Here is a 15,431-nt window from a genome sequence, read left to right on the forward strand (position 1 = left end):
ACTGCGTTACAGGGTTTGGGTTTTGGGGCCATAGAGCCTGGTTTGGGGATGTGGGCAGCTGGTACCCAGGGTGAGGATCGACCTGAGCCCGGGTCCAAAACAGCCTGCAGCCTATGGCCACCCGTGGCGCTTCCTTGCCCAAGTAAGCAGAGCTGCTCAACTAGAACAGAACAGCTCAACTCCAGGGAAGCCCAGCTTCCTCTTTCTGTTCCTGCTGTCTCAGCTTCCCGGCTCTGCCCAGTGGGGAAGCCCACAGTCACCCCTTCCCGGGAACCCTACAGTGGGTTATGAGGGAAAGAGTCCCCTTCGCGGCTGAGCTAGACCATCAACGTCAGTGATCCTTTTCTGAGTCTCTGTTGGTCTGTGCTAGTCCCCTTGTAGGGTGCTGGGGATCCACAGGCTGTCACTGCCCTCGGGGAGTTCACAGTCCAGGGGAGAAAGTTCCATCCTTCCCTCTCTCCTAGGGACTGAGGCGGTGCCAAGATGGGGAGAAAAAAGATCATTGCTTCCTCTCTTTCCAGTGCTGTTCTTTGTGGCAGGCTTCTTCCTCCCCAGCAGGGTCCTCTGGCCTCAGACAGAGCAAAAGGTTGGCTGCTCCCGGAGGGGTGGAGAGAGACTTGGCGTCATGTCCTCCATAAAAACCACTGCAGCAGACAGCCTGGAGCTTCTAGGGTTAACGAGGGGTGGGGTGACAGCACTTTGAACTCTTGCCAGGCAGGCTTCTAGGAGGGGGTTGGTGGGCAGCCTCAGCAGCCCCAGACCTCTGCCAGTTCTCCAGACTAGCCCCCCCCATCCCCCACCATTGCACAATACTGATGACTCTTCGCTCCTCATCACCCCCCACCCCCACCCCCATTCCGGGAACTTTCAGGTTTCCTCAGTTGAGCTGCCCCCAGTTCTGGCTCAAGACCCTTGCAGCCACCCCTGATGCTGTACCTTCCTCCCTCCCCTATTCCTTGGGTGGCAGCCAGATGAAGCTAGATATCAGAAAGAACCTCCTGAACTTGCAAGGAAAGAGGATGGGAAGGACCTCTTATGGGGAGCCCCTCAATTCCCTGCTTATATTCCAGAAGGCCCCAACTCTGTGCAGTAGGGGTCAGGTTCTGGGGCCAGAATACCAAGTGTGGGCTGAGGAAAAGACCACAGGCACAAGGACACTCGCACAAATCCCTGTGCTGCCTGAGTCACCTCAGCTGGCTGGACCATAAGTGCTTGGGTTTGACCCCTCAGGCCTCAGTCTCTCCCGTCCCAAGATGGGAACAGACTCCAGCTGTTTGGGCGCTGCTTGAAGCCATACAGGGTGAACAAAGGTGGAGCGAGGCCTCCTCTCCCCCCATTCCCTCAAAGAAACTTGGAGCTTCCCCTCAAAGGACGCTCCCCCTGATCCATCAGTTCCCTACTGTCCTGCCTTAGAATGAGGAACTTGTCTTGAATTAGGATAAAGGGCAGATATTTCAGACAGTAAGAGCAGAGAAAGAACCCAGAGGTGGGAGGGGCACAGTCAGAGACTGAGGTGAGGAAGGGGGGAAGGGGTCCCCATTCTGGCTTGAGGTCAGAAAGGACTCTCTGGGCAGGGTGCCCGGCCCTCCCACACCTTCCTTCTTTCTCAGAAGAGCTGGGATGGGGCGGGGGCGGGAGTTGGCTGGGGCGGGGTAGGGGCCCTATTTAAAGAGCACTCTCTGAGGGTATCATTGCAGATCCAGCCCCAGGAGCACGAGAGGGAAGACGGCGTGGGTCTGCGTGGGTAAGTGCGGACCCCTTTTTTTCTGGACTTAGGCGGGGTGGGGGTGGGGTAGGGTGGCTCCTGAGCCTGCCAGCTTCCCCTCTCCAGGGACACGGAGCTGCAGCTCTGTCTTGTGAATGCAAAGAACACCCCAGTCCTCAACTTAACGCTCCAGAAAATAAAAGTGTGTTCCAGGGAACTCTTTCTCCTCTACTTCCCTTCCCCCAGATACATCAGGCCTTCCCTTCCAGTGGATCTTGGGAATCTCCATTGGCTCAGGAAGCCCCCCAGCCCACAGAGAAATGCCCTTCTTTGTGAGTGTCCAGCTGACCCCCAGTGTCTGGCCGCTCCAGCTCAGCATCTGGTCTCCCCCCGTGGGCCTATCTGGACAGGAGATGACTCGGGACTGACACCCAGCACCCAGGGCCAGAGAGATGGAATCCCCACTACAGCCCTAGAGGAGCTCCCTATTGAAATTTAAGGAATTTCAAATTTCCTATTGAAATTAAGGAATCCCTCAGCCTTTCCCCAGTTCTGGGTCCCTCTTTTTAGCTCCAAACACAGACTCTCCCTCGGATAGGAGGAATCTTGAGATCCCAGGTTCCTTGTTTGGCCAGTCCTGAGTCTCAATTTGTTCATCCTGGGAGTGGGGGGGAAATTCATGGAAAACAAGACGGAAAGGAAGCATCAAGGCTCAGAGAACTTTGGCCTCCTGGCTCTGAGAACTGAATTCCATAGGCTGTGAGCTCTAGCGAATGCCCTAGGAACTCAGTTCTGGTGCCCGGCTGCAGACAGCATCAAAGCTGCAGGTCAGACTCTGCTTCTTCCAGACGACGGCCCGGGCAGGCTCTCCTGCTCACTGGCCAGACCTTTTAATAGCTTTGTCTTGGGCCACTCTGCTGCTCAAAGACTTTCAGTGGCCCCTCAACACTTCTTCCCCTGCCATTAAAACTTTCCATAGTATGACCTCCAGGTAGCTTTCAAGCCTGGTCTTCCTTGCTTCCTAGTCATAACCTGCCCTCCAGTGAAGCCCTACTGCTTCCTGCTCCTGCCTCCACGCTTTTACTCATGCCCCCCACCCCATCATCCTCTTGGGACACCTCCTTGCCATCGGTCTGTTGGAATCCTATACGTCCTTTAAATTCCCTCTCAGATGCCTGTTCCAAGAAGCCCTCTCAACTTCCCAACGATGTACACAATCTCCCACAAATCAGCCACACTCCTCTCCTGCGGGGCTGGGCCCCAGAGTGTCTGCGACAGTGTTCTGCACAGAGTAGCTGTTCAGTAAATGTTCCTTGCATTTTGTTGATTGTGTCTTATCTGTGAAAAGGCAATTTGGCCTAGAGGCTAAGACGGAGTCAGATTTCTCAGGTGGGTTCTCCGTGTGTGATCTTGGGCCTTGGTTTCCTCATCTGTAAATGGGAATAATAACTATACCTATGGACCTCAAGGTTTTGAGAAGACTAAAATAAAAATGAGGCTCTTCTAACCCACGTGGACACTTCTGCCTCCTGTGCACACTCGCCATTGAGTCTGCCTTTCTCCTAACGGCTCACCCTGGAGACTCTGCACCAACCGCGGTCAATCTGCCCCCTGCACAGGACCCAGAGCCCTCGGGTGGACGCCCTGGGGCTTCGGGAGGCAGAAATGGATGCTGGCATTGAGGGGGACAGACAAATGATACCTGTGCTCTGGGTTCTCTCAGACAGCGAAGGGAGAAAAACCAAGACGGTAAGGTGGTAACTTCCTGCAAAGCAGCAAATGCACCTCACTCCCAGCAGCGGGCACCAGTGGTGTAGGTTCAGCGGGTCAGGGGGCGGTTCTCTGAGCAGGTGGAGGACGGTGCCCCCGCAGTGGGATGAGCCCAGTGGAGAGGTCTGGGTTCCAGCTCAGCATGTTAACCCTAGGTTTGTCATCTTGGAAAGAGTTAACGCTGAATGAGCCTCCGTTTACTAATTGTCAAATATATTTAATTAACAGAGCTTAGAAGATAAGATCAAATGTTTCCCAAGAAGCAAGAAAGAGGTGAATATCAGAAAAAAAAAATTCCAATCTACATTCCATTTGTCAAAAATTCTTTGCCTTCAAAAATGGAAATAAAATAAAATAAAAATGAGTTGATAATCCCTGTCAAGGGCTTTAGCGCAGGACTTGGCAATGGTAAGTGCTCAGTAATTGTGTGTGGTTGTTATGATTCTTATTATATTCCCCTAAGTAGAATGTGAGCTACACAAAGGTAAGGTAAGGTCGGTTTGAGGGTGGGATGGGGCTTGGTCAGTCAGGGCTTGGTGAGACCAGATGCCAGGCTTGGATAACTGGGGTATAACTGGGGTAAAGGCCAGGAGATCTGTCAGGATCAGAGTTTGGGAGCCTAAGACCTGCCGGGAGCTGGGAGGCCTGGACTCTTACCTGCTGTGTGACCTCAGGTAAGCCTTGATTTCCAGACAGAATGTAATTTGAGCAGGTTGGACCAGATGAACAGCAAGCTCCCTGGCAGTCCAGGTGTTTTATGAGTTCTGAGCTTCTAAGGGTTAAGTTCAACGAAAAGATCAAAGAAGGCTATATCTAGGATGCAGGACTCACATCCACAGGGCCTGGAGCAGGGAGTGCCTGGGATGCTAGACTGAGCTAAGCAGTGGCACCTCCCTCCAAGAGCCGGCAATCAGCAGCACTCCTCCCTTGCTGGGACTGGGGAATAGGGGTAAATTTGCCTGGAGGCCATAGGCGTTTCCAGGACATAAGTGCCATACAGCTTGTGTCTATGAATAATGCAGATCCTCAGAGATGGGAGAAGTTGAGAGTCTTCAAGGGAATAGACCCAAGAGGAGCGAGAGCCCTGCCCCCCATGTTGGTGTGGGACTCATGATTTATTTGAAACCTGCCCTGTTTCAAAAAATGATTTGAGGGAAGTGGACTTGGCCCAGCGGTTAGGGCGTCTGCCTACCACATGGGAGGTCCGCGGTTCAAACCCCGGGCCTCCTTGACCCGTGTGGAGCTGGCCCTTGCGCAGTGCTGATGTGCGCAAGGAGTGCCCTGCCATGCAGGGGTGTCCCCCATATAGGGGAGCCCCACACGCAAGGAGTGTGCCCCATAGGGAGGGCCACCCAGCACGAAAGAAAGTGCAGCCTGCCAAGGAATGGTGCTGCACACACGGAGAGCTGACACAACAAGATGATGCAACAAAGGGAGACACAGATTCCCGGTGCCGCTGATAAGGATAGAAGCGGTCACAGAAGAACACGCAGCAAATGAACACAGAGAGCAGACAAATGCGGGGGGTGGGGGAGAAATAAATTTTAAAAAATAAATCTTTAAAAAAAATGATTTGACGGGGGTGGGGGGTATATGGGGACCTCATTTTTTTTAATGTAACATTAAGAATTAATTAATTAAAAATAAAAAAGAATTGAGAGAAAAAAATGATTTGAGTGGGAAGCAGATTTGGCTCAACTGATAGAGCATCCGCCTACCACATAGGAGGTCGAGGGTTCAAACCCAAGGCCTCCTGATCCATGTGATGAGCTAGCCCATGCTCAGTGCTGATGTGCACAAGGAGTGCCGTGCCACGCAGGGGTGTCCCCTGTGTAGGGGAACCCGACGCACAAGGAGTGCACCCCTCAAGGAGAACGACCCCACGTGAAAGAAGCGCAGCCTGCCCAGGAGTGGCACCACATACACAGAGAGCTGACACAGCAAGATGATGCAACAAAAAGAGACGCAGATTCCCGGTGCCACTGACGAGAATACAAGCGGACAAAGAACACACAGGGCATGGACACAGAGAGCAGACAACAGTGGAGGGGGGGAGAGAGGGAAGGCTAGAGAAATAAATTAAAAAATAAATCTTGGAAAAAAAAAGAGATTTGAGGAGTCTTACCAGCATGCTGACAATACTCCCAGATCAAAAAATAATAAAACCAGTGACTAGATATTGTTTATATTTGTTTAGCTGCTAAACAAATACTGTACAATATGTTGACCTAATGGCAGGAATTTACTGGCTCATGGTTACAGAGGCTGGCCAGCAATCTTTGGGGTTCCTTGGCTCTTTCATCACATGGAAATGCACATGGTGGTATCTTCCTTCTCTTCCTGTATCTGTTAACTTCCAGTTTCTGGCTGCTGCTCTATGTGACTTCTTTCTCTGTTTCACTTTCACTTTGTTCATAAAGGATTCCGGTAATCCAAATTAAAGCCCAGTCTGATTCAGTTGGCCACACTGTAACTGAAGTAACATCCTTTTTTTCCTTAATAGAACCATCTCCTCTGTCCCCCATTGTTTGCGCTCGCTGTCTGCTCTCTTTGTCCATTCACTGTGTGTTCTTCCATGTCTGCTTGTCTTTTTTCTTCTCGTCTTTCTCTTTAGGAGGCACTGGGAACCAATCCTGGGACCTCTGGTGTGCAAGAGAGGCACTTAATTGCTTGAGCCACCTCACCTCCCTGATCTGCTGTGTCTTTCACGGTCTCTGCTTTGCATCTCCCTTTGTTGTGTCATCTTGCTGCACCAGCTGTCTGCGGCATGGGCTGCCAGCTCTATGCTGCACGGGACAGCTTGCCTTCACCAGGAGGCCCAGGGAATCAAACCTGGGGCCTCCCATATGGTAGACAGGAGCCCAGTTGCTTGAGCCACATCCACTTCCCTGAAGTAACATCTTGACCTACCAAAATGCAGAGCAAGAACAAGAGCATGTCCAACTGGGGTATGTGGTTCAGCCACCACAGATAGCTAATACATTTTAAAAGTTCTTATAATAGCTTTATTGAGATCTAATTCACACACCATATAATTCACCCATTTAAAGTGTAAATTCCAGTCATTTTTTATATTCACAGATATGTGTAACCATCACCAAGTCAATTTTAGAACACTTTTTTTCACTTCCAAAAGAAACCCTGTACCCTTTAGCTAACACTCCTACCCCTCAGCCCTAAGCAACCACTAACTGACTCTCTGTCTATAGATTTCCCTCATAGTACATTTTTAGCGTGCATTCTTTTAACCCAGGGGTTCAATTTACCTTTTACTATTGTTTTTATTTTCAGTTGGAAATTATTTCAAATGCAGAGAAAAGTTGCCATCATAGTGCAAAAAAGCTCATACTTATCATTCATAAGAGTCACCAATTGTTAATCTTATAACACATTTGCTTTTTTGATCTCTTTTTTTCATTCTCTCTATACGCACATACATATATATGTGATACTTTTCTTCTGAATCATTTGAGAGTAAGCTGCAGATTTGATGCCCCTTTACCCCTAAACTTTTCAGTGTGTATTTCCTGTGAACAAGGACTTTCTTTTATATAACCGCAGCACAATTACCAAAATTGGGAAATTTAACATAGATGCACTACTATTAGCTAATCTATAACCTTTATTCAAATCTTGCTAATTATCCTAGTAATGTTTTTCGTAGCAATTTTTTTTTTTTTCAGTTACTGGGATTGGGGATTGAACCTGGGACCTTATATGCGGGAAGCCAATGCTCAACCACTGAGCCACATCGGCTGCCCCGAGTTGTTTTTTTGTTTGTTTGTTTGCTTCTTGTTTGTTTTTTTGTTTCTAGGAGGCACTGGGAACCAAAGTTGGGACCTCTCATGTTGGAAGCAGGCGCTCAACTGCTTGAGCTGCCTCCATTCCCCCGCAATGTTTACTTTGGCCCAGGATCATGCATTGCATTTAGCTTCCATGTCTTCAGTCTCCTGTGACCTTAAGTTGTTTCTCAGCCTTTCTTTCATGATACTGACATTTTTGAACAATACATGGCAGTGGAGTTGTTCCTCATTTTAGGGTTACCTGATGTTTCCTCATAATTATGCATTACCACTGAATCGATGTTGTGTTTTCTCAGTTTAACATGTCAGAAAGCACATGATGTCAATTTGTCCCATTATTGATAAGGTCACTTAGTTAAGGTGGTGTCCTCCAGTTTTTTCTCCTTTACAATTAGGTTACTATTTTTCCTTTGTAATTAATAAATATATTATTGGAACACACTTTGAAACCATATAAATGCCCTGTTTCTCATCACACTTTTATACTAGTTTTAGTATCCATTAATGATTCTCACCTGAATCAATTATTACTATGCTGGTTAGGAATGAGGATTTTCTAATTTCATTATTCCTTCTACTGTAAGGAAGAAATTTCCCTTCATGTTTATTTATTTATTTAGTTATCAGTATGGATTTATGGATTCTTAGTCAATGGGTTATAATCTGTTACTATCATTTTTTTTTTAGGAGGTACCAGGGATTAAACAAGACCTCGTACATGGGAAGCAGGTGCTCAACCCTTGAGCTACATCTGCTTCCCTATCATTTGTTTTGATGCTTAAATTATCCTTGATTTGGCCAGTAGAAGTCGCTTCAAGCTCACTCCTTTATCCTTTTGATATTTTTGAGCACTTCTTTATTTTCTGGCACAAGCTGTTCCAGGTTCATCTTGTACTTTCCCTTCAGCAGCTCTGGAATCAGCCATATTTCTACAAGGGGCCTGGTTCCTTTTGGTGGACAATGGGTATTTAGAACCAAAGTTCTGGAAACTACCTAGGCTTGTTGTTATTGGGGTGTCACTGCTCAATGGTTCAATTTTTTATTCTAAGAATTTAGATTCTAAAATTGAACACATGTATAAATGGCCAAAGATGCATATACAAGGGTATTTATCTTTTCATCACCCTCACCAATTCCAAATAAGACCCAGCCTTTGTCTCCCTTGCCCGGATTATTTCAACAGCCTCCTAACTGGTCCTCCTACTTCCAGGATGGTCTCTCTACAGTCTCTTCTCCGTACAGCAGCCAGAATTAAAACAAAACAAACAAAAAACTGATCATATTACTCTTCTGCTCATAACCCTCCACCCACTGAAACTAAAACAGCAAATTCTCAACCTGGCTTTAAGGCCCCAAAGGATTTGGCTTTATCTCTAACATCACTTGCTACAACGTCCCCCCTCGCTCACAGGACAGGGACACCCCAGCCAAAAGCAGGTCTTGGTACCTGCTTTTCTCCCCCAGGTATTCAAATGGCTTGCAGTGGTCTTCATACGGGCCTCTACTTGAGTCACCTCTTCAGGGAGCCTTCCCTAACTATCGTAATTTAAAAACAGCACCCCATCACTTTAGATTCTCTGTCATAATATTGAATATTCATCTACTTGCTTGTTGTCAGTCTACTATTCTGAAACGTAAGCTCCATGAGGGCAGGGACTTATTTGTTTTCTCCTGTAGCCCAGTGCCTAGAATACTTCCCAGGACATTGTAAGCTCTCAAATGCCTGTTGAGTGAATGAAGATAATGTTCAATCCTTGCCATCTGCCTAGATTCCTCCTCGCCCTTCTCTTGGCATGGCTAGGTTATTCTCTTTCTTTAGATTTCAGCATAAATGTCACCTCCTTAGAGAAGCCTTCCCAGACTACCCACTTCCATTTTCTGTCTCAGCCTTTGATTTCTGCTGGAGTAACTATAACAACTTCCTTTTACCTATTTGCTTGTGGGTCCATCCCCAGGGCTCCTCACTAAAATATAAACTCCGTGAGGGCAGGACTGCCATGCTCTCTCCTTCATCACTGTATCCCCAGAGCCCAAACAGTTCCTGGCAAACAATAGGCACTCAAGAAATTTGTTGGACTTTTTAAATTTAATTTTTGACATGCATAGGATTTTTAGTTCTCAGATTAGGGCATAATCAGAAAGCAGAAAATTTCCAGCCTTTATGAATCAAATCTCTTTTTCCCAGAAAACTACTGTTTTGATGTGGATGTTACTAAAAAACAGTCTGATCCCACTGATTGATAAATTATAAAATAAGGTGAATTCACAGCTTTGCCAAAAAATGTGAAATGAATAAAAAGAAAGGAAAAAATATAAGTTATCAGTGGACAGACTGGGGTTGGATGGACTTTTTAAAAAAATTTCTCTCCCCTTCCTCTCCCCCCCACTGTTGTCTGCTCTCTGTGTCCATTCACTGTGTGTTCTTTGGTGTCCACTTGCATTCTTGTCAGCGGTACTGGGAATCTGTATTTCTTTTTGTTTTGTCATTTTGCTGCGTCAGCTCTCTGTGTATGTAGCGCCACTCTTGGGCAGGCTGTGCTTTTTTCAGGTAGGTTGGCTCTCCTTGCGGGGTGCATTTCTTGTGCGTGGGGCACCCCTACACGGGGGACACCCCTGCATAGCACAGCACTCCTTTCCTGCATCAGCACTACGAGTGGGCCAGCGCAACCTACAGGCCAGGAGGCCCTGGGTTTGAACCCCGGACCTCCTATATGGTAGGTGGACGCTCTATCAGTTGAGCCAAATCTGCTTGCTTGGGTGGACTTTTTTTTTTTTTTAAGGTTTATTTTTTATTTCTTTCTCTCCCCTCCACCCCCCCAGTTGTCTGCTCTCTGTGTCCATTCGCTGTGTGTTTTTCTGTGACCGCGTCTATCCTTATTAGTGGCACTGGGAATCTGTGTTTCTTTTTGTTGTGTCATCTTGTTGTGTCACCTCTCCATTTGTGCAGCGCCATTCCTGGGCAGGCTGAACTTTCTTTCGTGCTGGGCAGCTCTCCTTACGGGGCGCACTCCTTGCATGTGGGGCTCCCCTACACGGGGGACACCCCTGTGTGGCACAGCACTCCTTGCGTGCATCAGTACTGCACATGGGCCAGCTCCACACAGGTCAAGGAGGTCTGGGGTTTGAACGCGGACCTCCCATGTGATAGGCGGTCGCCTTATCCATTGGGCCAAGTCCGCTTCCCCCTGGATGGACTTTTAGTAGCTAAAATTTTCCAAAAGCCAAAGAATATAGGGCAGCTGTTAAAGCATGAGGTTGCTCTAAGTACATTGACATGAAATTATGCCCAAGGTATAATTAGTAGAAACTGCAACAGGCACAATAGTGCAATCCCTGTACGTAATTAATACTATGTGCATGGAAAAAAATACTGGAAAAAGAATGGATTGGATCCCAGTGATCATCTGGCAGGGAAGGTTTAGAAGACTTTTAACTTCCTACATTATATAGGTCTGTACTGAAAACTTTATCATTATTTTTTTAAAGATTTATTTATTTCTCTCCCCTTCTCCCCCCACCCCCTGCCCCAGTTGTCTGTTCTCTGTGTCTATTTGCTGCGTGTTATTTGTCCACTTCTGTTGTCAGCAGCACGGGAATCTGTGTTTCTTTTTGTTGTGTCATCTTGTTGTGTCAGCTCTCCGTGTGTGCGGCACCATTCCTGGGCATGCTGAACTTTCTTTCGCGCTGGGCGGCTCTCCTTACGGGGCGCAGTCCTTGCGCGTGGGGCTCCCCTGCATGGCAGGGCACTCCTTGCGCGCATCAGCACTGTGCATGGGCCAGCTCCACACCGCTCAAGGAAGCCTGGGGTTTTAACCGCGGACCTCCCATGTGGCAGACGGATGCCCTAACCACTGGGTCAAGTCCGTTTCCCATATACTGAAAACTTTAAAAACAAAACACTAACATTTGAGCACAAGTACATGTCAGGCACTGTGCAAAACACTTTCATATGCAGGCTTTCATGGTATCTTCTCAATAACCTTTTAAGATGCATCCTAATATCATTCCCATTTGTAGATGGACAAAAATGTTCACGGGCATTAAGTAATTCACCCATGGTCACACAGCAGACCCTTCATAATATGCCACCTTTCTCTATTTATTTTTAAAGCGTTTATTGAGAAATAAGAGAAAAGGAAAGAAGTACATAGCCAAGATATGGATAGGGGTTCCTCCAGGCAAAGAGAGGGCCTGTATTTTTTATAATTAAAAACAAACAAACAAACAGGAAAGTCAGGTGAAACTAGGAGTAACAGTTCAGAATCTGGGTTTTATGTAAAAGATGCTAAGGAAATTAGGCTCTGAGCCCCCTGGAAACCAGGACAAAGAGGAAAACGTGATCAGTTATGAGACCCCTGTACTTAAAAGATAAAAGCAAACCACTGATCAGGAGAAACACCTTTCCTAAAGGCTCAGATTTGAGAGAGCTTTCCACGAAGCTCATGAACACAACAGTGTGTACTCAGGTGGCCCACTGCTTTGGTAACACCTGTATATCCAGGCAGCTGTTGACCAGCTGCAAAGGGAAATTCAGTAAAAGCGGTTTCACAGGGGGCCAACTTTCTACAACAGGGGCATCAGATCTGGTGGTCTGGTTTGACCCCATAGTTACAACTGGATGTGTTGGACACTCCTAATCAAGATGGCAGAACGAGAGACTCCAGGACACCTCCAACACACACAGAAGTTTTGAACAAGCTAGAACTTGCAGAAATATCTTTCAAAAAACTCCAAAAACATTCAAAGGGTTTCAGAAACAGGGCGACTGTGGAATCAAGAAAAAAGCCACTTGGAAATGGTAGGATCTCGTGGTGCCCCAGACCCTCACCATCTTGGTTCAGAGCCAGCCTGCACTCCCAGTGTGGATGCCTCTGTCCAGTTCAGGAGGAAGCAAAGTGCACATGTATGTCAGGAGCATGTGTGTCTGGAACACTTTATCTGGTGGTGGCCTGTGGGAGTCACCATCCCAGAACTTGCCTGTGTGTAGAAGACAGTTCACTGAGCTCTTCTTACAGAATGCTGTGGGAGAGCAGTCAAGTCATGCTGCCTGGGGCAGGGGACCGCTGGCTGTTAAGATATGAAGTGCACAGAATTCAAATATCAGAGAAGAACAAAATTTGTGGTAACCTAACAATGCTACCTTCCAGGACCTGTATTTACAATGTCCTGCAGACTTTGTTGACAACATGTGACAACAAATTATTGTCGTTTCAACCATTGTGCAAACACAAAGGCTCAAATTGTCAATCAGATTCTGGGGCTATGAGGAAACGGTTTCCTAGGCAAGAAAGGACATTTGGAACAGTGCAAACCGGGGAATTCCTAGGGCTACATAGTACAATGAAAACAAATTATATTGAAATAAAAATATCCAAATTTTTAAAAAATGGATGTGTGGCCTTACCCTCCAGCAAACCCCTAGAATATCACAAACCTTAGCCTATTAAGAATTAAAGACCGTTTGAGAGAATAGAGAGACAAGAAGTGACATTCATGCTAAATTTCAGCCCTAATCAATCTTCCAGGTATGCTAAGTTGGTTTTATGGCCCTTTTATTGATGAACAAACTGAGGTTTTAGAGAGTCTAAAATTGCATGATTAGAAAATGTCCAAGCCAGTCCGAGACCGGGTCTCAGGCCTCTCTCCCAGCCATGCCTACCACACTTCAACAATACACCTTTCGTCCTCAGAACCTGTCTCTGGGTGGGTTCTGTAGGCCAAAGAATGCTGGGGGGGGGGGGGGGGGGAGAGACAGGGACATGGACGGGGCCAGGGACAGGGACGGGGCCAGCGCGCACAATGACGGAGAGCTGGGGAAGGGGGGGGGCACACTTTCTCCAGAGGCCCATCTAACGTCACCGTCACCTCCCTTCCTCCCATTTCCTTGGACCCCAAGCAGGGAGGCAACGCTCCCCATTACACAAATGGGGGGACGCTCCACCACCAAGCATAAAAATCTCACGGCGTACAACTGACTTCATTCTTTTATTTACTTTTCATTAGTCTGGAGATCATGGGCCCTTAGCTCGGGGAGGGGATGTGGGGGAATTTCCGCTGAGGGGAAGAGAGGAAAAAAGGGAGAGCTGGGGCTTACCGCAGCTCAGGCTTCTTGAGGGAAGAAGAGGAGGAGGAAGAGGGAGTGAGGAAAGAAACCGCCCAGCCCTCCCTCCAAGCCGGTCTGAAGGGAAGGGGAACAGAACACCCAGAGCGGTATTTGAGCTCTTCTTGCCCTTCCCCCACCGTACGGCGGGGGATCCCGGAAGGAGGAGCAATGTCGGGGTCTTCGTTAAAAAGCAAAATTACCGGTGCCCTGGGCCCCGGCGCACAGGTGGAAAGGCCTCTCCGTGCCTCTCCGGCTGGCGGCGGGAGGCGCAGGGAAGGAGCCGCGGGCATGTAATTTGGCGCCCTCAGCCCAGGTCTTTCTTTCTCTTCCCGCGGCCGCGCTGCGCGGCTTCCCGGAATGGGTTACTGTCGCCGTCGCCGGAGTCACGGCCGCCCGAGTCGCCGCCGCTGCTGGCGGGCCGGCGCGCCACGCGCCTTTCCACGCGGGACTCGGGCTCGCGCACGCGCGGCGCGGCCTGCAGCAGGAACTCGCCGCGGCGGTAGGTGATGCGCACGTCGGTGTGCGGGAACGTGCCGTACACGCGCCGCAGCTCCCGGCGCACGTAGTCGGGCAGCGGGAAGCGCGGGCCCAGCGCGCGCTCCACGTGGCCCCAGCGCAGCTCCGCCTGCAGGCTGCCGCCTTCCGGCCACCGCGCCCCGCTCTCGCCGTCGGCGGGTCCCTCCGCCGAGGGGGGCTGCGGCGCCGGCCTCCTGTAGCCGACCGCGGGGAACGGCGGGCGCAGGGCCGCGGCGTAGGCCTGGGGGAAGGCCCACCAGGGCCCCGCGGCCGCCAGGGGCGTGCGGGGGCCGTAGAAGAGGTGGTATTCCCGCGGGGCCGCCCACTCACCCACGTTCAGGCTAGGGGGCGGGCTGCAGAAGTTGTAGCTCTGGATGGGAGGCAGCAGCAGAGGGGTGGGCAGGTAGGTGTAGGTGAGGGGCTGCAGCGGAGGCCAGAGGCCCTCCCCGGGCGGCAGGCAGCTGTATGAGTACATGGTCTGAACTTCAGGCGGTGGGCATTTTTACTGGGGCCACTTCCTTCTCCAGAGCTGTGGGGGCGAGTGGGGGGTGGGGATAGAGGACACATTTTTTCTTCACCACCACCACCACCAGTCCCTGGGGCTGATAACCAGGCCTCTGGTTCCTGGCAGAAGTACCTCAAGGCTTTTGGAAACTCAAAATCAGGTGTTCAGCTAGCCCCCCATACCTTTTGTTCCAGGGCTGGGCCTAAACTCCACACTCCCAGGGGGCAATAAGGATCCAAAGCCTTTTCAGCCCTGGCATGCGCTTCCCAGCTAGCTCCCAACTTACTTGTCCCCTTTAGCCCGGGGAAGCTGGTCTCCAGAGTTTGTGGGAGCCAGAAGGTTGCGGAAGGGAGCTCCTCTCCACCACTTTCTAGTAGAGCTGCTCCCCTCCATGCCCGGACAGGGCCACACCTCCCCGTTACTAGGCAAAGGGAAACACCTTGAGCTGGCCAGGATCCAGACAGCTTATGTCCACATCCCTGTGAGTTTCCGGTTCACTCTGGCCCCAACCTAGAGGCTGAGGCCTGTGTCTGTTCAGGAACTCTCCCCACAACATACACGGATGACTTCCCAACTCCCTTTCTAGTCAGCTTAGCTCCTTGTTCCCCACATCTCAGCCTCCGACCCCTTGCTGCTGGGTTGGATTATGCTAAGGTTTGAGTGAAGCTCCTACACGCTAGGCACTGAATCTAATTGCTTATGAGCATCTAACTGGTTTACGTCAGCCTGAAGGTGGAGGTACTAACATTCTCCCCACTTGACACAGGAGGAAGCTGCTTGCTTCAGAGTTGGTACAAATGTATTCAGTGACTGGGACTCATGTAGGTTAAGTAACTCACAGCTATTTATGATAAGAGCAAAATTCAACCTTGTTATCTCAAAGACTCGTATTCACAATATTTGTGTTACTGCCAATCCATCTAGGGCTTCTTTCGGACCATCACAGTCCTTGCTCTATATTGTTATATAAGCTCTTCTAATTTTTTTTTTTTTGTAAAGGACACTAACTTTTATGAAACCAAAATATGT

General features: G+C 49.1%; 1 protein-coding gene and 1 long non-coding RNA gene across 4 annotated transcripts; one reads left to right on the forward strand and one right to left on the reverse strand.

Annotated features, from left to right (window-relative positions):
* Window positions 1–1,663: 1,663 nt before the first annotated feature.
* On the forward strand, window positions 1,664–5,130 carry LOC101411783 (uncharacterized). Its single transcript, XR_189004.4, has 3 exons — window positions 1,664–1,744; window positions 3,325–3,454; window positions 3,704–5,130. It is a non-coding gene; the product is annotated as an uncharacterized lncRNA (long non-coding RNA).
* A 6,106-nt stretch (window positions 5,131–11,236) lies between these two features.
* On the reverse strand, window positions 11,237–14,823 carry C6H10orf95 (chromosome 6 C10orf95 homolog). 3 transcript variants are annotated; one of them, XR_009186107.2, is made up of 3 exons: window positions 14,689–14,823; window positions 13,582–14,358; window positions 11,237–12,345 (listed from the first exon to the last, which is right to left on the reverse strand). XR_009186107.2 is itself a non-coding variant. In XM_058298597.2 (2 exons), the coding sequence occupies exons 1-2, from the start codon at window positions 14,793–14,795 to the stop codon at window positions 13,686–13,688; spliced, it is 780 nt and encodes a 259-aa protein (XP_058154580.1). In that variant the 5' UTR covers window positions 14,796–14,823; the 3' UTR covers window positions 13,251–13,685. The 3 variants fall into 3 exon arrangements, 2 of the variants coding, with proteins under 2 accessions (XP_058154580.1, XP_058154581.1); XM_058298597.2 differs by lacking the exon at window positions 11,237–12,345 and having other exon boundaries at window positions 13,251–14,358; XM_058298598.2 differs by lacking the exon at window positions 11,237–12,345 and having other exon boundaries at window positions 13,251–14,426; window positions 14,689–14,799.
* Window positions 14,824–15,431: the final 608 nt, after the last annotated feature.

Source organism: Dasypus novemcinctus, chromosome 6 (genome assembly GCF_030445035.2).
Source record: "Dasypus novemcinctus isolate mDasNov1 chromosome 6, mDasNov1.1.hap2, whole genome shotgun sequence".
NCBI lineage: Eukaryota > Metazoa > Chordata > Mammalia > Cingulata > Dasypodidae > Dasypus > Dasypus novemcinctus.